The 23,679-nt window shown below is 35.9% G+C and overlaps 1 protein-coding gene across 1 annotated transcript; it reads right to left on the bottom strand.

Moving 5' to 3' along the window:
• Positions 1–1,723: 1,723 nt before the first annotated feature.
• Positions 1,724–19,935, bottom strand: LOC121135840 (guanine nucleotide-binding protein G(I)/G(S)/G(O) subunit gamma-5-like). The gene is made up of 2 exons (XM_040735161.1): positions 19,869–19,935; positions 1,724–2,172 (listed from the first exon to the last, which is right to left on the bottom strand). The coding sequence occupies exons 1-2, from the start codon at positions 19,933–19,935 to the stop codon at positions 1,931–1,933; spliced, it is 309 nt and encodes a 102-aa protein (XP_040591095.1). The 3' UTR covers positions 1,724–1,930.
• Between the last annotated feature and the right edge of the window lie 3,744 nt (positions 19,936–23,679).

Here is a 23,679-nt window from a genome sequence, read left to right as displayed (position 1 = left end):
TTCCAAAAGTTACGCATGTAGTTACTCACACCGTATTGTTTTGTTAGTTTTAAAGAAGTTACACTTGCATTTTCTCACACAGAGTTGTATCATTAGTTTCAGGAAATTAAGCATGTACTTTCTTACACAGTGTTATATCGTTAGTTTTAAATAAGTTACTTATGTAGCTTCTCACACAGGGTTGTATCTTTAGTTTTCAAGAAATTAATAATGTAGTTTCTCACATAGTTTTTTATCGTAATTTTTAAAGAAGTTATGCTTGCAGTTATCACAATATGTTGTACCATTAGTTTTCAAGAAGTTACGAAAATACATTCTCACATAGTGAAGTACAGTTAGTTTTAAAGTAGATACGCTTGTAGTTTCTCATGCAATGTTGTATCATTGGTTTTAAAGAGGCTATGCATGTAGTTTCTCACGCAGTGATGTATTGTTAGTTTTCACTACATTACGCTTATAGATTCTCACAGAATGTTGTATTATTAATTTTCATTGAGTTTTGCATGTAGTCTCTGATACAGTGTTGTATCGTTTGTTTTCATCAACATAAGCTTAGAGATTCTCACACAGTGTTGTATCATTAGTTTTCAAGGCGTTAAGCATGTAGTTTCTAACACAGTGTTGTATTGTTAGTTTTCAAGAACTGAAGAATGTAGTTTCTCACACAGTGTTGTATCTTTAGTTTTCAAGAAGTTAATAAAGAAGAAGTTCATAACATAGTTTCCCACACAGTGTTGTATCCTTAGTTTTAAGAAGTTACACATGTGGTTTCTCACACAGTTTTTTATCATTATTTTTAAAGAACTTACACTTGCCATTTCCCAAAATATGTTGTATAGTTAGTTTTCAAGAAGTTACACATATACATTCTCACATAGTGTTGTATGGTTAGTTTTGAAGAACTTACGCATGTAGTTTCTCATGCAGTATTGTATCATTAGTTTAAGAAGTTAAGAAAGTAGTTTCTCATATAGTGTTGTATCATTAGCTTTCAACAAGTTAAGCATGTAGTTTCTCACATAGTGTTGTAACTATAGTTTTCAAGAAATTAAGCATGTATTTTCTCACACAGTGTTGTATCGTTACTTTTCAAGAAGTTATGCATATAGTTTCTCACATAGTGTTGCATCATTAGTTTTCAAGAAGTTAAGCACATAGTTTCACACACAGGTTTGTATCGTTAGTTTTAAATAAGTTACATATGTGGTTTCTCACACAGTGTTGTATCGTTAGATTTTAAGAAGTTAAGCATGTAGTTTCTCACACAATCTTGTATCATTAGTTTTCAAGAAGATAAATATGTAGTTTCTCACACAGTGTTGTATCCTTAGTTTACAAGAGGTTAAGCGCGTAGTTTCTCACACAGTGAGAATCTTTTCAAAAAGTTAAGCACGTAGCTTCACACACAATGTTGTATCATTAGTTTTAAAGAAGTTACATATGTAGTTTCACACACAGTGTTGTAACGCTATTTTAAAGAAGTTACATATGTAGTTTCTCACTTAGTCTTGTATGGTTATATTTTAAGAAGTTAAGCACTTATTTTCTCACACAGTGTTGTATCATTAGTTTTCAAGTAAATAAGCATGTTAGTTTTCAGCAGTTAAGCACGTAGTTTCTCACACAGTGTTGTATTGTTAGTTTTCACCAAGTTATGTGTCTAGGTTCTCACACAGTGTTGTATCATTAGTTTTCAAAAAGTTACGCATATAATTTTTTTTGTATGCTGTTTTATTGTATTCTACAGCCAGTGTGTATAAAATAGTCAACCTTGTGAAACAGAAATCCATGGAAATTCAGAGAGGCAGATGTTAAGAACTGACAAGTAGAAGATTGTGTATTAAGGCACGTGTTACAGAGCTTTTGTACAGACTTCAGGTTTCGTTCCCTTGAATAGTCACGGGTTCATGAAAAGTGGTTTGAGAAAACTTTAGATACTTGAATACAAAAAGGAGCAGTCTTTCTGGGGTCTGTACGGATTTGTACTTGAAGACACTCCGGTCAGCAAAGGGTCATGTTGGGCATTCTGCAGACAGAACTGTTTCAAGTCTGCAGCTGCCTGGGAAACCTTCACGTGGTTGAGCCTGGCCACCAGCAGGAGCTGATGAACCACCTTCTTCATGGCGGCGACACTGGAGGAACCCCACGTGGCGCTCGGGACAGCCGTGCCGACTCCTCAGTCAGGGCAAGGGGCAGCAGCACATGTAGTTTTCAAACAGTGTTGTATCCTTTGTTTTCAAGAGGTTAAGCATGTAGTTGCTCACACAGCGAGAAATTTTTCAAGAAGTTAAGCACGTAGCTTCACCCACATTGTTGTATCATTAGTTTTAAAGAAGTTACATATGGAGTTTAGTTTTTAAGAAGTTAAGCACTTATTTTCTCACACAGTTTTGTGTCGTTAGTTTTCAAGATGTTACCACATAGTTTCACACACAGTGTTGTATTGTTAGTTTTAAAGAAATTCCATATGTAGTTTCTCACATAGTTTATCACTAGTTTTCAAGACATTACATATGTAATATCTAACACAGTGTTGTATCATTAGTGTTCAAGCAGTTAAGCACGTAGTTTCTCACACAGTGTTGTATCATTAGTTTTTACCAAGTTATGTGTGTAGTTTCTCACACAGTGTGGTGGCATTAGTTTTCAAGACATTACATATATAGTTTCTAACACAGTGTTGTATCGTTAGTTTTCAAGAAGTTACGCATGTAGTTTCTCACACAGTGTTCTACACTTAGTTTTCAAGAAGTTAAGCATGCAGTTTCTCACACAGTGTTATATCATTAGTTTTCAAGAAGCTACGCATGTAGTCTCTAACACAGTGTTCTACCCTTAGTTTTCAAGAAGTTAAGCATGGAGTTTCTCACACAATGTTGTATCCTTAGTTTTCAAGAGGTTAAGCACGTAGTTCTCACACAGTGAGAATCTTTTCAAAAAGTTAAGCACGTAGATTCACACACAATTTTGTATCATTAGTTTTAAAGAAGATACATATGTAGTTTCTTACTTAGTCTTATATCGTTATATTTTAAGAAGTTAAGCACTTATTTTCACACACAGTGTTGTATCATTAGTTTTCAAGAAGTTACGCATGTAGTGTCTAACACAGTGTTGTATCATTAGTTTTCAAGAATTTAAGCATGTAGTTTCTCATAGTATTGTATAGTTAGTTATCAAGAAGTTAATAAAGTAGTTTCACACAGTGTTGTACGTTAGTTTTCAAGAAGTTACAGGTACACATACTAACATAGTGATGTATTGCTAGTTTTAAAGGAGTTATGCATGTAGTTTCTCACACAGTGTTATATCATTAGTTTTCAAGAAGTTAAGCATGTAGTTTCTCACAGAGTGTTGTATCATTAGTTTTCAAGAAGTTACGCATGTAGTTTTCAGTGTTGTATCCTTAGTTTCCAAGAGGTTAAGCACATAGTTTCTCACACAGTGAGAAATTTTTCAAGAAGTTAAGCATGTAGCTTCACACACATTGTTGTATCGTTAGATTTAAAGAAGTTATATATGTAGTTTCTCACTTAGTCTTTTATCATTTGCTTTTAAGAAGTTAAACACTTATTTTCTCACAGTTTTATGTCGTTTGTTTTCAAGGAGTTAAGCATGTAGTTTCTCACACAGTGTTGTATAGTTAGTTTTCAAGACGTTATAAATGTAGTTCCTAAAACAGTGTTGTATCGTTAGTTTTCAAGAAGTTACGAGTGCACATTCTAACATAGTGTTGTATTGCAAGTTTTGAAGAAGTTATGCGTGTAGTTTCTCAAACAGTGTTGTATCATTAGTTTGAAAGAATTTACATGTGTAGTTTCTCACACAGTGTTGTATCACTAGTTTTCAAGACACTACACATGTAATTTCTAACACAGTGTTGTATCGTTACTTTTCAAGCAGCTAAGCAGGTAGTTTCTCACACAGTGTTATATCATTAGTATTCACCAAGTTATGCATGTAGTTTCTCACACAGTGTTGTATCATTAGTTTTCAAGAAGTAAAGCATGTAGTTTCTTACACAGTGTTGTATCATTAGTTTTCAAGAAGTTATGCATGTAGTTTCTCAAATAGTGTTGTACCCTTAGTTGTCAAGTAGTTAAGCATGTAGTTTCTCACACAGTGGTGTATAGTTAGTTTTCAATAAGTTAATAACGTAGTTTCACACAGTGTTGTACATTAGTTTTCAAGAAGTTACTGGTACACATTTTAACATAGTGATGTATTGCTAGTTTTGAAGAAGTTATGCATGTAGTTTCACACGCAGTGTTTTATCTTTAGTTTAAAAAAAGTTACATATGTGGATTCTCACACATTGTTGTATCATTAGTTTTCAAGACATTACACATGTAGTTTCTAACACATTGTTGTATCATTAGTTTTCAGCAATTAAGCATGTAGTTTCTCACAGTTTTTTATCGTTAGTTTACAAGATGTTAAACACATTGTTTCTCACAGTGTTGTATCATTAGTTTTCACGAAGTTATGCATGTAGTTTCTCACACATTCTGTGTCGTTAATTTTAAAAAAGTTACATATGTATTTTTCACACACTGTTGTATTGCTAGTTTTCACGAAGTATTGCATGTAGTTTTTCACAAGTTTTGTATCATTAGTTTTCAAGAAGATAAGTATGTAGTTATTCACACAGTGTTGTATCATTAGTATTCACCACGTTATGCGTGTAGTTTCTCACACAGTGTTGTATCGTTAGTTTTCATGAAGTTATGCGTGTAGTTTCTCCCACAGTGTTGTATCATTAGTTTTCAAGTAGTTAAGCATGTAGTTTCTCAAACAGTGTTGTATCATTAGTTTTCAAGAAATTATGCATGTAGTGTCTAACACAGTGTTGTATCTAATCATGTAGATTCTCACACAGTGGTGTATAGTTAGTTTTCAACAAGTTAATAACGTAGTTTCACACAGTGTTGTACATTAGTTTTCAAGAAGTTACTGGTACACATTTTAACATAGTGATGTATTGCTAGTTTTCAAGAAGTTATGCATGTAGTTTCTCACGCAGTGTTTTATCTTTAGTTTAAAAAAAGTTACATATGTGGATTCTCACACATTGTTGTATCATTAGTTTTCAAGACATAACACATGTAGTTTCTAACACATTGTTGTATCATTAGTTTTCAGCAATTAAGCACGTAGTTTCTCACAGTTTTTTATCGTTAGTTTACAAGATGTTAAACACATTGTTTCTCACAGTGTTGTATCATTAGTTTTCACGAAGTTATGCATGTAGTTTCTCACACATTCTGTGTCGTTAATTTTAAAAAAGTTACATATGTATTTTTCACACACTGTTGTATTGCTAGTTTTCACGAAGTATTGCATGTAGTTTTTCACAAGTTTTGTATCATTAGTTTTCAAGAAGATAAGTATGTAGTTATTCACACAGTGTTGTATCATTAGTATTCACCACGTTATGCGTGTAGTTTCTCACACAGTGTTGTATCGTTAGTTTTCATGAAGTTATGCGTGTAGTTTCTCCCACAGTGTTGTATCATTAGTTTTCAAGTAGTTAAGCATGTAGTTTCTCAAACAGTGTTGTATCATTAGTTTTCAAGAAATTATGCATGTAGTGTCTAACACAGTGTTGTATCTAATCATGTAGATTCTCACACAGTGGTGTATAGTTAGTTTTCAACAAGTTAATAACGTAGTTTCACACAGTGTTGTACATTAGTTTTCAAGAAGTTACTGGTACACATTTTAACATAGTGATGTATTGCTAGTTTTCAAGAAGTTATGCATGTAGTTTCTCACGCAGTGTTGTATCTTTAGTTTGAAAGAAGTTACATATGTAGTTTCTCACACAGTGTTGTATCTTTAGTTTGAAAGAAGTTACATATGTAGTTTCTCACACAGTGTTGTATCATTAGTTTTCACCAAGTTATGTGTGTAGTTTCTCACACAGTGTGGTATCATTAGTTTTCAAGACATTGCACATGTAGTTTCTAACACAGTGTTGTATCGTTAGTTTTCAGCAGTTAAGCATGTAGTTTCTCGCACAGTGTTGTATCGTTAGTTTTCACCAAGTTATGAGTGTAGGTTCTCATACAGTGTTGTATCATTAGTTTTCAAGAAGTTACACATGTAGTTTTCAAACAGTGTTGTATCCTTAGTTTTCAAGAGGTTAAGCATGTAGTTGCTCACACAGCGAGAAATTTTTCAAGAAGTTAAGCACGTAGCTTCATCCACATTTTTGTGTCCTTAGTTTTAAAGAAGTTACATATGAAGTTTCTCACTTAGTCTTACATTGTTAGGTTTTAAGAAGGTAAGCACTTATTTTCTCACACAGTTTTGTGTCGTTAGTTTTCAAGATGTTAAGCACCTAGTTTCACACACAGTGTTGTATTGTTAGTTTTAAAGAAATTCCATATGTAGTTTCTCACAGAGTTTTTTATCGTTAGTTTTCAAGATGTTAAGCATATTGTTTCTCACAGTGTTGTATCATTAGTTTTCAAGGAATTATGCGGGTAGTTTCTTACACAGTGTTGTATAGTTAGTTTTCAAGAAGTTAATAATGTAGTTTCACACAGTTTTGTATCGTTAGTATCAAGAATTTATGGGTACACATTCTAACATAGTGTTGTATTGCAAGTTTTGAAGAAGTTATGCATTAGTTTTTCAAGCAGTTTGTATCGTTAGTTTTAAAGAAGTTACATATGTAGTTTCTCACACAGTGTTGCATCACTAGTTTTCAAGACATTACACATGTAATATCTAACACAGTGTTGTATAATTTGTGTTCAAGCAGTTAAGCACATAGTTTCTCACACAGTGTTGTATCATTAGTATTCACCAAGTTATGCGTGTAGTTTTTCACACAGTGTTGTATCATTAGTTTTCATGAAGTAAAGCATATAGGTTCTTACACAGTGTTTTATGATTAGTTTTCAAGAAGTTACGCATGTAGTTTCTCAAACAGTGTTGTACCATTAGTTTTCAAGAAGTTATGCATGTAGTTTCTCACAAAGTGTTGTATTGTTTGTTTTCACTATGTTACCCTTATAGATTCTCACATATTGTTGTATCATTAATTTTCAATAAGTTTTTCATGTAGTCTCTGATACAGTGTTGTATCATTAGTTTTCATGAACATAGGCTTATAGATTCTCACACAGAGTTATATCGTTAATTTTCATGAAGTTTGTCATGTATTTTCTTAAACAGTGTTGTATCACTAGTTTTTAAAAGTTTAGCATGTAGTTTCTCATACAGTGTTTTATCATCAGTTTTCAAGGTGTTAAGCATGTAGTTTCTGACACAGTGTTGTATCATTAATTTTCATGAATTTAAGCATGTGGTTTTTCACACAGTGTTGTAACATTAGTTTTAAAGATGTTACATATTTAATTTCTCTAACACTGTTGTATCACTAGGTTTAAAGAAGTTTAGCACATAGTTTCTCACGCAGTGTTGTATCGTTAAATTTCAACAGGTTATGCTTCCAGTTTCTCACACATTGTTGTATCGTTAGGTTTAAAGAAGTTACAAATGTAGTTTCTCACACACTGTTGTATCATTAGTTTTCAGGAAGTTATGGGTGTAGTTTCTCACACAGTTTGTATCGTTAATTTTAAAGAAGTTACATATGTATTTTCTCACAGTGTTGTATCGTTACTTTTTAAGAAGTTATGCTTCCAGTTTCTCACAATATGTTTTATCATTACTTTTCAAGAAGTTATGCTTATACATTCTCACATAGTGTTGTATGTTTAGAGTTGAAGAAGATACACATGTAGTTTCTAACGCAGTGTTGTATTATTGTTTTTAGAAGTTAAGCAAGTAGTTCTCACACAGTGTTGTATCTTTAGTTTTCAAGATGTTAAACTTGAAGTTGCTCACACTGTGTTGTATCCTTAGTTTTCAAGAGATTAAGCACGTAGTTTCTCACACAGTGTTGCATCGTTACGTTTCAAGAAGTTACACATGCAGTTTCTCACACATTGTTGTATCATTACTTTTAAAGATGTCATGAGAGTACTTACTCACACAGTGTTGTATCATTAGATTTCAAGAAGTTAAGCATGTAGTTATGCTTGCATTTTCTCACAATATGTTATATAGTTAGGTTTCAAGATGTTACACATATACAATCTCACATAGTGTTGTATGTTTTTCTTTTAGAAATTACGCATGTAGTTTCTCACACAGGGTTGTACCATTAGTTTTAAAGAAGTCATGATTGTAGTTTCTCACACAGTGTTGTATCATTAGTATTCAAGAATTTAAGCATGCAGTTTCTCACACAGTTTTGCAACGTTAGTTTTTAAGAAGTTAAGCACATAGTTTCTCACACAGTGTTGTATCCTTAGTAGTCATGAAGTTATGCTTATAGATTCTCACATAGTGTTGTATGGTTTTTTTCAAATAAGTTTTCCATACAGTCTCTAATACAGTGTTGTATCCTTAGTTTTCATGAATATGAGTTTAGAGATTCTCACACCATGTTATATCGTTATTTCTTGAGAAGGTAAGCATGTAGTTTCTCACGCAGTGTTTTATCTTTAGTTTTCAAGAAGTTAAGCCTGTAGTTTCTCACACAGTGTTGTATCCTTGATTTTTAAAGAATTTACATATGTAGTTTCTCACATAGTGTTGTATCATTAGTATTCAAGACGTTAAGCCCGTATATTCTCACACAGTTTTGTATCGTTAGTTTTCAAGAAGTTAAGCACGTAGTTTCTCACACAGTGTTGTATCATTAGTTTTCAAGAATTTAAACATGTAGATTCTCACAATGGGTTGTAGCATTAGTTTTCAAGAATTTAAGCATGAAGTTTCTCACACAGTGTTGTAGCGTGAGTTTTCAAGCAGTTACGCATGAAGATGTTAACACAGTATTGTATTCTTAATTTTTAAGAAGTTAAGCACGTATTTTCTCACACAGTGTTGTATCGTTAGTTTCAAGAATTTAAGCATGTAGTTTCTCACAGAGTGTTGTAGCATGAGTTTTCAAGAAGTTAAGCATGTTGTTTCTCACACAGGTTTGTATCATTAGTTTTATAGAAGTCATGATTGTAGTTTTCACACAATGTTGTATTGTTAGATTTCAAGAAGTTATGCTTTGAGTTTCTCAAAGAGTGTTGTATCAGTAGTTTTCAAGAAGTTAAGCACGTGGTTTCACACACAGTTAGATTTAAAGAAGTTAAGTTTCGAGTTTCTCACACAGGGATTTTATTGTTAGTTTTCAAGAAGTTAAGCATGTTGTTTCTCATACAGTGTTGTATCTTTAGTTTTCAAGAAGTTAGGCCTGCAGTTTCTCACACAGTGTTGTATCATAAGTTTTAAGAAGTTACCTATGCAGTTTCTCACATAGTGTTGTATCATTAGTATTCAAGAAGTTAAGAACGTATTTTCTCACACAGTTTTGTATTGTTAGTTTTCAAGAAGTTAGGCACGTAGTTTCTCACACAATTTTGTATCATTAGTTTTTATGAAGTTATGGGTGTAGTTTCTCACACAGTGTAGTATCGATACTTTTAACCTAGTTATGCATGTGGTTTCTCACAGAGTGTTGTCTCATTAATTTTCAAGAAGTTAAGCATGGAGTTTCTCAGACAATGTTGTATCATTATTTTTAAGAGGTTTCGCATTTAGTTTCTAACACAGTGTATCGTTACTTTTCAAGAATATAAGCAAGTAGTTTCTCACACAGTGTTGTTAGTTTTCAAGAAGTTAATAACGTAGTTTCACACACAGTGTTTTATTGTTAGTTTTCAAGAAGTTAAGCACTTAGTTTATCACACAGTGTTTTATCGTTAGTTTTAAAGAATTTACATATGTAGTTTCTCACACACTGTTGTATCCTTATTTTTCACGAAGTTATGCATGTAGTTACTCACACACTGTTGTACCATTAGTTTTTAAGAAGTTAAGCATGTGGTTTCAAACACAGTGTTGTATCCTTAGCTTTCAAGAAAGTAAGCATGTAGTTTCACAAACAATGTTGTATTTTTACTTTTAAAGATGTCATGATTGTAGTTTCACACACAGTGTTGTATCATTAGATTTAAAGAAGTTAAGCACAAAGTTTCACACAATGCTGTGTTGTTATTTTTAAAAATGTTACACATGTAGTTTCTCACACAAATTTGTATCTTTAGTTTTCAAGAAGTTAAACACGTAGTTTCTGACACAGAGTTGTATTGTTAGTTTTCACGAAGTTATGCATGTAATTTCTCACACAGTGTTGTTTTGATAGTTTTCACGAAGTTATGGATGTAGTTTCTCACACAGTGTTGTATCATTAATTTTTCAAGTAGTTAGGCATGTAGTTTCTATCACAGTGTTGTATCATTAGTTTTAAAGAAGTCATGATTGTAGTTTCTCAAACAGTGTTGTATCGTTAGATTTCAAGAAGTTACAATTGGAGTTTCTCACACAGTGTTTTATTGTCAGTTTTCAAGAAGTTAAGCTTGTAGTTTCTCACATAGTGTTGTATCCTTAGTTTTCAAGAAATTATGCACGTATTTTCTCACACAGTTTTGTATCGTTAGTTTTCAAGAAGTTAAGCATGTAGTTTCTCAGACAATGTTGTATCATTATTTTTTAATAAGTTACACATGTAGTTTCTGACACAGTGTTGTATCATTAGTTTTCAAGATTTTAAGCATTTAGTTTCTCACACAGTGTTGTATCCTTAGTTTTCAAGACGTTAACAATGTAGTTTCACACATATTGTTGTATCGTTAGTTTTAAAGAAGTTACGCATGTGGTTTCTCACACAGTGTTTTATAGTTAGTTTTCAATAAATAACGCATGTATTTTCTCACACAGTATTATATTGTTAGGTTTAAATAAGTTACATATGTAGTTTCTCACACAGTGTTGTATCTATAGTTTTCAAGAAGTTAAGCACATAGTTTCTCAAACAGTGTTGTATCATTACTTTTCAATAAATGACGTATGTAGTTTCTCACACAGGGTTGTATATTTAGTTATAAAGAAGATATGCTTGCAGTTTCTCACACAATTTTGTATCGTTAGTTTTCACGCAGTTATGCATGTAGTTTCTCACACAGTGTTGTATCGTTGGTTTTAAACAAGTTATGTATGTAGTTTCTCACAAAGTCTTGTATCGTTAGTTTTCAAGAAATGAAGCACATAGTTTCACACACAGTTTTGTATCATTAGATTCTAAGAAGTTTCACAGGTAGTTTCACACACAGGGTTGTATTGTTCTTTTAAAGGAGTTAAGCATGTAGTTTCTCAAAGAGTGTTGTATCTTTAGTTTTCAAGAAGTTAAGCACGTAGTTTCTCACACAATGTTGTATCGTTAGTTTTAACTAACTTACATGTGTAGTCTCTCACACAGTGTTCTATCGTGTCTTTTAAAGAAGTTAAGTACGTAGTTTCTCACACAGTGTTGTATCCTTAGTTTTAAAGATATATGTATGTAGTTTCTCACACACTTTTAAATCGTTATTTTTCCCCAAGTTATGCATGTAGTTTCTCACACTGTTTTGTATCATTAGTTTTAAAGATTCATGTATGTAGTTAATCACACACTGTTAAATCGTTATTTTTCATGAAGTTATGCATGTAGTTTCTCACACAGTATTGTATTGTGAGTTCACGAATTTATGCTTATAGATTCTCACATATTGTTGTATCGTTACTTTTTAAGAAATTATGCATGTAGTTTCCCACACAGTGTTTTATAGTTAGTTTCAATAAGTAACGCATGTAGTTTCTCACAGTGTTATATCATTAGGTTTAAATAAGTTACATATGTGATTTCTCACACAGTGTTGTATTGATAGTTTTCAAGAAGTTATGCACATAGATTCTCACAAAGTGTTGTATCGTTATTCTTTACGAAGTTATGCATGTAGTTTCTCACACAGTGTTGTATCTTTAGTTTTCAAGAAGTACGTACTTTCTCACATAGTGTTGTATAATTAGTTTTCAAGAATTTATACATGTAGTTTCTCACACAGTGTTTGATACTTAGTTTTCAATATGTTATCCATGTAGTTTCTCACACAGTGTTGTTTCATTATTTTTAAAGAATTTTAGCATGTAGTTTCTCACACAGTGTTGTATCGTTACACAGTAGGTGTAATCTTCAATATTTACCTGCAAAATACTATGCTAGTCTAAAATAAATCTACAGCTCTGAAATTCCTTTTGTGCCCTGGAACTGAATTTTATTGAATCTCACCATGGTGGCTATCAGTAGCAGGAAGCTGAAAGCATTCAAATCCTGTATTCCTGAAGGATGATTCCTAACACCTTCTTTCTATCAGTTTATAAACTATATTTGATATTTAAAACAAACCTGAAAGTAGAATGTAATATGCAGAACTTCTAGAAACAAGATCTTCTGTTTTCCAATCAGTCTTCCCACTGCACAACAAAAACAATTCCTGTGTGCACAGTGGACAGTGATATTAACAGCTCGTGGACACCCATGCCCGCATCGTAGACCCTCCCCATCCCCAGGGAATCCATACTCAACAAAGCTCAGTGGCCAAGGTCCACTGCCCAGGTCAACACAGCAACCACCAGAACCTCAATCTGGCTGCTGGTGAAACCCAGTCCAAGCAGTCCTGTATCTGCCATCTTAGCCAACCAGCTCTTCCTCATATGGGGACAGTGGCCTCTACACTCACCATTGCATGACTTATGGTCTTCCTTACAACTCCCCAGAGCAGAACAAGAGGAAAATCATGGAAAGAACCTATGAGATACCTCCCACTGGTAGTTCTGTTGATCATAATTAAGAGGACCCTGCTGGCATTCATACCATTAGCGTTTACCCTACTGGGTGAGCATGGATCAAATGACTCAAAACACACAGACCCTCTTCCACATTACAGTCAGACAAGATTCTAGTCTGGGAAATTTGTAGTTTAATAAAATCCTCCAACCACAGTGAACACTTCCTGTTCCCCTTACAAGGGACAGAGTCCTATGTGTGCACATTCAGTTACACACTCAATGTGCAGCACAGCCAATCCTTTGCTTCATAGCTGGGATGTCCTGCAACCAAACACAGGAAGTGCTTTGGGAGGCCTTGAAGGCAGGAATGTGATAACGGAAATCATGTAATTAAATTCCCAAATATTATGTTACAAAGTTGAGACAGGCTTTATGGTCTTGTCCTCCAGTGACTAGGGATGTGTATTAGAGCACACCCACCAAGTATTACTCACACTATTTCTCTGAGGGCTCTCTTCTTAAACCTGGAAAAAAATTCATGATAGGCAGGGCAACACTGTTTTATCCAGTGCTACTATTTAGGTGAAATGGTGTATCTACAGGAATTTGGTTGCCTGATAAATTCTGTTCTTTATCTAAATTCTTAATTGCCTCATCTGGGAAACTGAGAAATGGCAGTTAAGTCATTTATGGAACATCTAAAATTGATTACTAGATTCCCCATGGCTAATGTCAACAACAGAAAATCTTTCTTCCTTCTAGCCCCCTTCTGTGCTGTGACTACACTTGCTTTACAGTTGGTGAATGAAATTCTTTTTTTTTGACTATTTTATCATTGTCTTCTTTTATTTATTGTTTCTTATTTTAATTTTAAATAGCTTGTTTTACATGTCAGTCCTAGTTCCCTCTCACTCCCCTCCTCCCTCACTCCCCTTCCCCCCCCACTCTCCCACACTATTGCCAAATCCTTCCACATAGGGGATATCTAGAGTCTGTCATTTAACTCTGGGTAGGTTCCAGGCACTCCCCTAAGAGTCCAGGCTGAGAGAGCATCCCTATTTGTGCTATAGGCACTTGATGACTTTTTGTATTCCAGGGATAGACACTGATCCACAGCTCAGGGCCGCATAGGTTGCCCAGGCCTTCTCACTGACACTCACATTTGGGGGGGCCCTCTCTTCTTCCCAGCTCCCACTACCCCCCACCCCTCGCTGTGTTCCCCATCCATTCAGAGGATCTTGTCTCAATCCTCTTCTCTTGGGTAATGTGCATATATGCATATCTTTTAGGTACTTTCCTGTTTCCCAGACTCCCTATCAGTGGAAGTGCAGACTGGCACTATCCTGATCAATGTCCAAAATCCATATATGAGTGAGTACATACCATGTTTGTCTTTTTGCGACTGGGTTACCTAACTCAGGATGGTTTCTTCCAGTGCTATCCATTTACCTGAAAATTTCAAGATTCCATTGTTTTTTTCGGCTGAGTAATACTCCATTGTGTAAATGTACCATAATTTCTCTATCCACTCTTCAGTTGAGGGGCATCTAGGTTGCTTCCAGGTTCTGCCTATTACAAAAAATGCTGCTATGAACATAGTGGAGCAGATGCCCTTGTTGTATGAATTTGCCTCATTTGGATATATGCCTAAGAGTGGAATTGCTGGGTCTAGTGGTAGATTAATTCCCATTTTCCTGAGGAATCTCCATACTGATTTCCAAAGAGGCTGTATGAGTCGGCACTCCCCCCAGCAGTGGAGGAGTGTTCCCCTCTCTCCACATCCTCTCCAGCATAAATTGTCTTCGGTGTTTTTGATTTTAGCCATTCTGACAGGAGTAAGATGGTATCTCAGAGTTGTTTTGATTTGCATTTCCCTGATGGCTAAGGCTGTTGAGCACTTTCTTAAGTGTCTCTTGGCCATTTTAGCCTCCTCTATTGAGAATCATCTATTTAGTTCTGTACCCCCACCTTTTAATTGGGTCCTTTGGTGTTTTGGAGACTTGTTTCTTGAGTTCTTTGTAAATTTTGGAGATTAGCCCTCTGTCAGATGTAGTGTAAGTTAATAACTTTTCCCATTCTGTGGCCTGCCTTTTTGTCTTTTTGACTGTGTCCTTTGCCTTACAGAAGCTTTTTAGTTTCAGAAGGTCCCATTTGTTAATTGTCGATATCAGTGCCTGTGCCACTGGTGTTATGTTTAGGAAGTGGTCTCCTGTACCAACTCGTTGAAGAGTATCTCCCAATTTCTCTTCTAAAAGTTTCAGTGTGGCTGGGTTTAGGTTGAGATCTTTGATCCATTTGGACTTAAGTTTTGTACAAGGTGATAAACATGGATCTATCTGCAGTCTTCTGCATACCAGCACCCAGTTATGCCAGCACCATTTGTTGAAGATGCTTTCTTTTTTCCATTGTACACTTTTAGCTTCTTTGTCAAAAATCAAGTGTTCATAGGTGTGTGGGTTAAAATTAGGGCTTTCTATTCAGTTCCGTTGGTCTACCTGCCTATTTTTGTGCCAATGCCAAGCTGTTTTCAGGACTATAGCTCTATAATAGAGCTTGAAGTCAGGTATGGTGATGCCTCCTGAAGTTCCTTTATTGTATAGGGTTGTTTTGGCTATCCTGGGCCTTTTCTTTATCCATATAAAGTTGATTAATATTCTATCCAGGTCCTTGAAGATTTGTGAAGGAATTATGATAGGGAGTGCATTGACTCTGTAGACTGCTTTTGGCAAGATTGCCATTTTTATTATGTTGATCCTCCCAATCCAAGAGCATGGGAGATCTTTCCATTTTCTGGTATCTTCTTTGATTTCTTTCTTTAAGAACACAAAGTTCTTGATATACAGGTCTTTCACTTCCTTGGTTAACATTATCCCCAGATATTTGATGCTGTTATATGCTATTGTAAAGGGTGATGTTTCTCTGATTTCTTTCACAGTCACTTCATCATCTGTATATAATAGGGCCACTGATTTTTTGAGTTTACCTTGTATCCTGCCACATTGCTGAAGGTGTTTATCAACTCCAGGAGTAACCTTGCAGAGTTTTTTGGGTCACTTATGTAAACTATCATATCATCTGCAAATAGTGAAAGTTTGACTTCTTCTTTTCCTATTTGTATCCCCTTTATCTCCTTTTGTTGTCTTAGTGCTGTAGCTAGAACTTCAAGTACAATATTGAAGAGATATGGAGAGAGTGGACAGCCTTGTCTTGTTACTGACTTTAGAGGAATTGCTTTGAGTTTCTCTCCATTTAGTTTGATGTTAGCTGTTGGTTTACTGTATATTTCTTTTATTATATTCAGGTACGTTTCTGTTATCCCTGATCTCTCTAGGACCTTTATCATGAAGGGGTGCTGGATTTTGTCAAAGGCTTTTTCAGCATCTAGTGAGATGATCATGTGGTTTTTCTTTCACAGTTTGTTAATATGATGGATTACATTGATAGATTTTCTAATGTTGAACCATCCCTGCATTCCTGGGATGAAGCCTACTTGATCATGGTGGATGATTTTTCTGATATATTCTTGAATCCCGATTGCGAGTATTTTATTGAGTATTTTTGCTTTGATGTTCATGAGGGAAATTGGTCTATAGTTCTCTTTCTAAGTTGTGTCTTTGGTTGGCTTGGGTATCAAGGTAATTGTAGCCTCGTAGAAAGAGTTTGGCAGTGAGCCTCCTGCTTCTATTGTGTGGAATACTTTGAGGAGTATTGGAATTAGCTCTTTGAATTTCTGGTGGAATTCTGCACTGAAGCCATCTGGGCCTGGGCTTTTTTTGTTTGGGAGACTTTTGATGACTGCTTCTATTTCACTAGGGGTTATAGGTCTGTTTAGATTGTTTATCTGGTCTTGATTTTGTATTGGCAAGTGATATCTATCCAGGAAATTGTCCATTTCCTTTAAATTTTCAAATTTTGTGGAGTATAGGTATTCAAAGTATGCCCTGATGATTCTCTGGATTTCCTCAGAGTCCGTTGTTATGTCCCCTTTTTCATCCCTGATTTTGTTAATTAGCATGCTCTCTCTCTGTCTTTTGGTTAGTTTGGACAGAGGTTTATCTATTTTGTTGATTTTTCTCAAAGAACCAACTCTTTGTTTCATTGATTCTTCTCAGTTTTTTCCTGGTGTCTACTTGATTGATTTCAGCCCTCAATTTGATTATTTCCTGGCGTCTGCTGCTCCTGGGGGAGTTTGCTTCTTTTTGTTCTAGAACATTCAGCTGTGCTATTAATTCTCTAGTATGACTGTTCTCCAGTTTTTTCATGTGGGCACTTAGTGCTATAAACTTTCCTCTCAGCACTGCTTTCAAAGTGTCTCATAAGTTTGTGTATGTTGTGTCTTTATTCTCATTGAAATCGAGGAAGTCTTTAATTTCTTTTTTTATTTGTTCCTTTACCAAAGGATGGTGCAATTGTGCTTTGTTCAATCTCCATGAGTTTGTAGGTTTTCTGCAATTTGTGTTGTTGTTGAATTCTAATTTTAAAGCATGGTGGTCAGATAAGATGCATGGAGTCATTCCAATTTTTTGTAGCTGCTGAGGTTTGATATGTTGCCAAGTATGTGGTTGATTTTAGAGAAGGTTCCATGTGGTGCCAAGAAGAAGGTATATCCCTTTGTATTTGGGTGGAATGCTCTATAGATGTCTGTTAAACTCAGTTGGGTCATAACTTCTATTAGTTCTTTTGTTTCTTTGTTAAGTTTCTGTCTGGAGGTCCTGTCTAGCGGTGAGAGTGGAGTGTTGAAGTCTTCTACTATTAGTGTGAGATTTTATGTGCATTTTGAGCTTTAGTAATGTTTCTTTCACGAATGTAGGTGCCTATGTATTTGGGGTACAGGTGTTTAAAATTGAGACTTCGTCTTGATGTATTTTTCCCTTGTTGAATATGAAGTGCCCTTCTTCATCTCTTTTGATTGATTTTACTTGGAAGTCTAATTTGTTAGATATTCGGTTTGCTACACCCACTTGCTTCTTGGGACCGTTTGATTGGAAGATCTTTTCCCAATCCTCTACTCTGAGATAATGTCTGTTTTGATGTTGAGATGTGTTTCTTGTATGCAGCAGAAGGAAGGGTTCTGTCTTCGTATCCATTCTGCTAGTCTGTGCCTTTTTATAGGCAAGTTGAGGCCGTTGACATTGAGGGATATTAATGACCATTGATTGATGATCCTTGTTTGTGCTTCATTTATTGTTAGTGAAGTTATTTTGTGTAGTTTTTCCTCCCTTTTTCTTTTGGTGTTTTGTAAAGTGGGATTATATATTGCCTGTGTCTTTGTGAATGTAGTTATCTTCGTTGGATCTAGGTTTTCCTTCTAGCATTTTCTGTAGAGCTGGATTCATGGATACGTATTGTTTAAATCTGGCTTTGTAATGGGATATTTTGTTTTCTCCATCTATGGTAATTGAGAGCTTTGCTGGATATAGTAGGCTGGGCTGGCATCCTTGTTCCCTTAGCATTTGTAGGACATCTGTCCATGATCTTCTGGCTTTCATCGTTTCCATTGAGAAGTGAGGTGTAATTCGGATAGGTCTGCCTTTGTATGTTACTTGGCCTTTTTCTTTAGCTGCTCTTAATATTTTCTCTTTACTCTGTAGGTTTGATGTTTTGATTATTATATGGCGAGGTGACTTCTTTTTCTGGTCCAGCCTATTTGGTGTTCTGTAAGATTCTTGTATTTTCATAGGCATATCTCTCTTTAGGTTAGGGAAGTTTTCTTCTATGATTTTGTTGAATATGTTTTCTGTACCTTTGAGTTGCATTTCTTCACCTTCTTTTGTACCTAGGTTTGGCTTCTTCACGGTGTCCCATATTTCCTGGATATTTTGTGTTAAGGATTTGTTGGTTTTGAGATTTTCTTTGGTTGATGACTCTATATCTTCTAATGAGTCTTCAACACCTGAGTTTCTCTCTTCTATCTCTTTTCGGGTCTTGCTGGTATTGCATCCCTAAATTCTGGAGGGGTCATGTTGTCATTTCTATTGCTGAGTGAGCTCATATTCTGTCTTCTTCTCATCTCTTCTTCCAGTGGGTGCTGGTGGAGTCTTTCCGTCTCCACTGGTCTCCTTCCTTCCTGCAGCTGAAGCTGGAGATGCTGACATGAAGTTTGGGGCCTGGAAGGGCTGATGTCTTTCCTGAAGCTGTACTTGCTGGGGTTGGGGTTTTTGAATTGCTGACATCTTTGACGTGTGGGCAGGTCTCCTGAAGCTATACTCGCTGTGGTTGAGGTCTTGGAAGGGCTGATGTCTTTCCTCGTGAATGAAATTCTTACACAGGTTCCTACTCCATTTATAGTTTCACAATAACATCCAGAGAACTTGGAGGATATTCACTTATTGGTGACTAGTCAGGGCCCCACCTGGAAGGAGTTGCAGGACTCTCTTTCCAGTACTGGACAGTAGAAGCAGGATTAGGTTTTCAAGGAAATTCTCTATTACATTGTATGAGTCCAACCTGAGCTACGGGAGACATTGATCAAAACTAGGGTTTCTCAACCTTCCTAATGCTGTGAACCTTTAAGACGGCACCTTGTGATGTAGTGACTCTATACCATAAATTTTTTTCAGGGCTATTTCATAACTCTAATATTGCTGTTATGAACTGCCATAGAAACATCTGTGCTTTCCAGTGATCTTAGGCCAGCTGTGATAGGGTCATTTGATTCCCCTAAAGGCAATGTGACCCCACAGGATGAGAGCCACTGCTCTAAACTGATATATATGAATCAATAAAGAAACAGCAGTTAAGCTAAAAATTGAATGAAATACTTAAACCAGGAAACAAAGGAAAATAGAAGCAAAGGGATAATTGAAGTAATGCATGGAAAGAAAATGAAATTTTAAAAATGTTATAAAAAATTGATTTTTGTTAAGGAGATAAAAGTAATTGAAAGAACACCTAGCTATACTCATCTTAAACAGAGTAGGCAATTCCCTGGTATGGAGAATGCCATTAATAAGACATTGTATGACTTTGTCCCATGCAAAATGTTAGCTACTGAGTGTGTTAAGCTGATGCATGGAGTTATAACCAATGGCCTGCACCTCAAACCTCTGAGCTGACTTGAGTGTGTCAGCTAGGATTGCACACACATATCCTCATAGAGAGTTGCCTAATGTCAAATTCAATATTCATTGGGTCAAGATAAACTTTCCAAGATGTCCACCCACAGTGGTCTATGTTCATTCACATACCATGAATTAAAACATCCTGGGAAATTATAAAATACATCCCTGGAACCACAATCAGGTCGCTTGTCATTCTGGTGACTCCATCAGCTGATTCACTCTCCTGTTTCCATGCAGTGCACACAATGAACTATTCCTCCTGTTTTGGTCTGAAGGCTGAAGCTATGCTCCACATGCACATCCTATTACTGGGCCTGCTTTGGATAGGTGGAATACAGAGGACAGCAAGGTCATTGCCCTGGAGAGCAACAGACTGGAATCATAGCTTCCTCAGTCCAAATAAGGGAGTTTGTCTCAGAAACATTTTTTCTAACAACAGGGAAATTCAGCTGTCCTAGAATTAAGATGCCTTCCCAGGAAGAAATCACTTCACACACTCGGGAAGCTATTTAAAAATTCTCTTTAATGATGGTATGCATTCATCTCTAGCTAAAGCTGAAAATGAAGCCAGCTTTGACTCACTTGCATTCTACCTATGCCATCATCCTTAGGTGCCTTTTAGGTTCATGCACCAGGTGACACTTTGAACAAATAAAATAGAGACAGACAACTTGTAGATCTAGCCATTTAGTCATATGGAAGGATTACACAGCAAAGATATATCCTAAAATAATTGCTAAGTACACCAGTGACCTGGCCTTGAACTAACAGAGATCTGCCTGCTTCTGCCGCCATAGTGCTGGGATTTAAGCTTGTTAAGAATATTATATTGTATACTACTCCGGTGGCAGGCAATGTATGGAATAAGAGACTTATATAAAGTAGCTGGAAGCATCATATGATGGGCCAAATTCAAGTGGTGGCTACTCAAATGACACTCCACAAAGGGAACAAGGGTTATTACAAGAAGAGTACTGAGTATCTAAACCCTACTCTAAAGACATTTGTTAATCCATGTTCACTGTGATTTTATTTACAATAGCCAGGGAATAGAAATACACTAGATTTGCATGAACTGATAAATGTCCTAGGATGACAAGCATTCCGATGTATGGTTAATTCATTAAGGATACATTAACAAGATCATTTGAGTCAGATCCACAGAAATGCATGCAAATTAGCTCTGAACAATAAATAAAAGTAATAAAAAATGTGAGGACTTAGGGTTTGCTTCAGACAATAAAGGCTTTTGCAGTCAAGTCTAAAAGCTTCTTTGAATCACAAGATCACATGTTAGAAGGAAAGAAATTCCCTATAGTTGTCCTCTGGCATCCACAAAATCACTGTGGTATGTGTGTATCTGGAAACTGTAATATGGAATGAACTGTCTAACAATACCAAGACAAGTAGTGTTCTTTTATGTTCAGGACACTTTCTGGTACTCTATAGCCATTACTGCTCAATAACATCTGCTTCCCTAATTTACACTCCATCATTCCTACTAACTCTCTTAACTTAAATGGCTCTTCTTAATCTTATTCCATCACTAAGACTTAACTGAGCTTTCTTAAGTTTCAACCTGGCCTCCAGCTACAAAAATCAGCCTCATTAAAAAAAAACTCCTAGATATTTTCACTTTTCAATATTCCTAATCCTTACTTTGCCTTTATATATTGCCTGTGTATTTACATGAAGGTGCACAAGTGTGCAAGTGCTGCAATGTTCAGGAGGAGTCAAGGAATAGTACATCTCCACAAAGTGCTGGCCTCTCCCTCCTCCCTCATAAGTCATCAATCAAGAAAATGCATAGAATTTAAGTTTCCATTCCCAAATAATCCTAGCTTACATCACATGAAGGAAAAGCCAACCAGGTCAAGGATTTGAGTTAAATGCCAGCCTGGCCCATGTAGTAAAAATAAAATCAAATAAAGTAAGTAAATTAATAACTAAATAAATAAATCCTCTCAAACAGTTTACCTTTTTGCATTACTCTTTCCTACTAATTTCAACCTTCTTCCAAGACATTGGAATATTTGATTATGAAATGATCTAATGTAAAACTGACAAGGATGCTTTGCATTTAGGTAATGTCTCAGTCAAATCTCAGGATGACACCTGAGAAATGAAACCCGAAATTAACAGCTTTCCTAAAGGTAGGCAAAACCTGAGGAATGGGAGCAAATGCTCAGCAATATTTTTCTAGGGGATATAGGTTTGATTTCCAGAGTCTACAAAGAAGCACATGACCAACTTTAATTCCAGTTACTGAGAATCTGGCCTCTCTAGGCACCAGAAATTCCAGTGATACACAGATATAACACATGCAGGCAATGGTCAAAAACAGAAAAATTTAAATAAAAGCTAATGTTTTCTAGTAAGAAATTGCTAAGAAAAAAGTGGAGCAGGAGTGTCTACATAATGGCTTGGGCTATATTAGAAACCTGAAGAAGCAATAATAAAATAAAGCAAGCTCCAGGGTTTCATTCATAGTTTCACTCTGCTGAATCAGACACAAGGGCACTCTTGGATTCTGGCTATGCTTAATCTCTTGCTCACCTCATTTTTAATTTGGGGTTCAACATTCACTGCAACACCAAGTGATCCCAAGTCAACTGGCTTAGCAGGTCTAGTGCTGTGACAAAAGAAGTCACAGAATGTCCCCATCAGGATCACATGCCCCATCAGTCCTTCTTCATAATACAGATCCCTGCATCTTACTGCCTTCAACTTCAGACTGTGATCTTCCTAGCATCACAATTGATTCCTCCTGAAGTGTGCAGAGTGAACTATTTCTCTGTCTTCTGGTCTAAAGAAAAAAATAACATGCTTCAAACCTAATTCCCTTCCCTCTTTAGCAATGAACCATCCATTATGTGGCTCAACCTAGTAATTTAAAGACTCTGTGGTGCTGCAGATTTTTAATCCAATATTTAGGGTGGTTTGTCAGGATAACCATAGAAATCCTCTGTGGGGCTACAGACATGGCTCAAGTCCACTCAATCAATACAGGTGACGTCCACAAAAATGCTTTGCAAAAGACTGGAGAATTAATATAGTTTATGACACACCAGGACTTAATGTTGCACATTTGAGCAGCATTTAGAGGCCTGATATTAATGGAGGGACAGGCATTTCTTCTGCTGTTAAATCAGGGTTGTGTCCTTTGTTTTTGGAATAGAACTGGTTAAACCTAAGGAACAAACATTTACATCTAATCATACTATATTCTAACAGTCATTGTTAGCATACTATTTGTCTTTGGAGTATTTGGGATGCAGTCCTCCATTACCTAAATTCTATTTAGTGACTTAATGTCTCCTAAGAACTGGTAAAACTGTATACAATAAATTCTACTGCCATCACGTCTACATTTCCATATCAGAGTTTAGCAGTGGAGTGATCCTCTTCACAGGGAACATTGTTTACAAGCTCCACAGAATTAACACTGTGGATTCAAAACATAAATGTTAAACTTTCAAAGTGCACAACATCTGGAAGATACTAAATTGACCCGAGCTCTCAGACCTAGGCAAATCTATGTTGAGAGTGACATGACAAGCAAAAACGGCACCTGTATTTAATAGTGATTTCAACAAGGATTTTTTTGTTTGTTTGTTTTTTGAGACAGGTTTTCTCTGTGGCTTTGGAGGTTGTCCTGGAACTAGTTCTTTTAGACCAAGCTGGTCTCAAACTCACAGAGATCCACCTGCCTCTCTGTCTCCGGAGTGCTGTGATTAAGGGTGTGCACAACCAACACCCTGCAACAAGGATATTTCAAAGCACAGTCCCAATCTGAATGCTCTGCACAGTCACAGCCAGCAGACAGTACATACTTAAGAGTCTTCCAACTGACCCAGAGAATTCCAAAGACCCTGGACAACTCAGGACCACATAGAAATGCAGTGGGGGCACACAGGACCATCACAACCATGCAGGA

This window comes from Mesocricetus auratus, unplaced genomic scaffold, assembly GCF_017639785.1.
Source record: "Mesocricetus auratus isolate SY011 unplaced genomic scaffold, BCM_Maur_2.0 Super-Scaffold_100043, whole genome shotgun sequence".
NCBI lineage: Eukaryota > Metazoa > Chordata > Mammalia > Rodentia > Cricetidae > Mesocricetus > Mesocricetus auratus.
The sequence above is the reverse complement of the archived record's forward strand: the minus strand, read 5'-3'. Positions and strand labels throughout refer to the sequence as shown.

What these genes read in the sequence shown, in the direction of transcription:
- LOC121135840 (XM_040735161.1), bottom strand. Translation starts at nt 19,935, where the DNA reads ATGACAAGCGACCTGATTGTGGTTCCAGGGATGTATTTTATAATTTCC. An exon ending in CCAGGATGTTTTAATTCATG is followed by an intron (nt 2,173 to 19,868) that starts GTATGTGAATGA and finishes CTGACTGAGGAG; the next exon opens with TCGGCACGGCTGTCCCGAGC.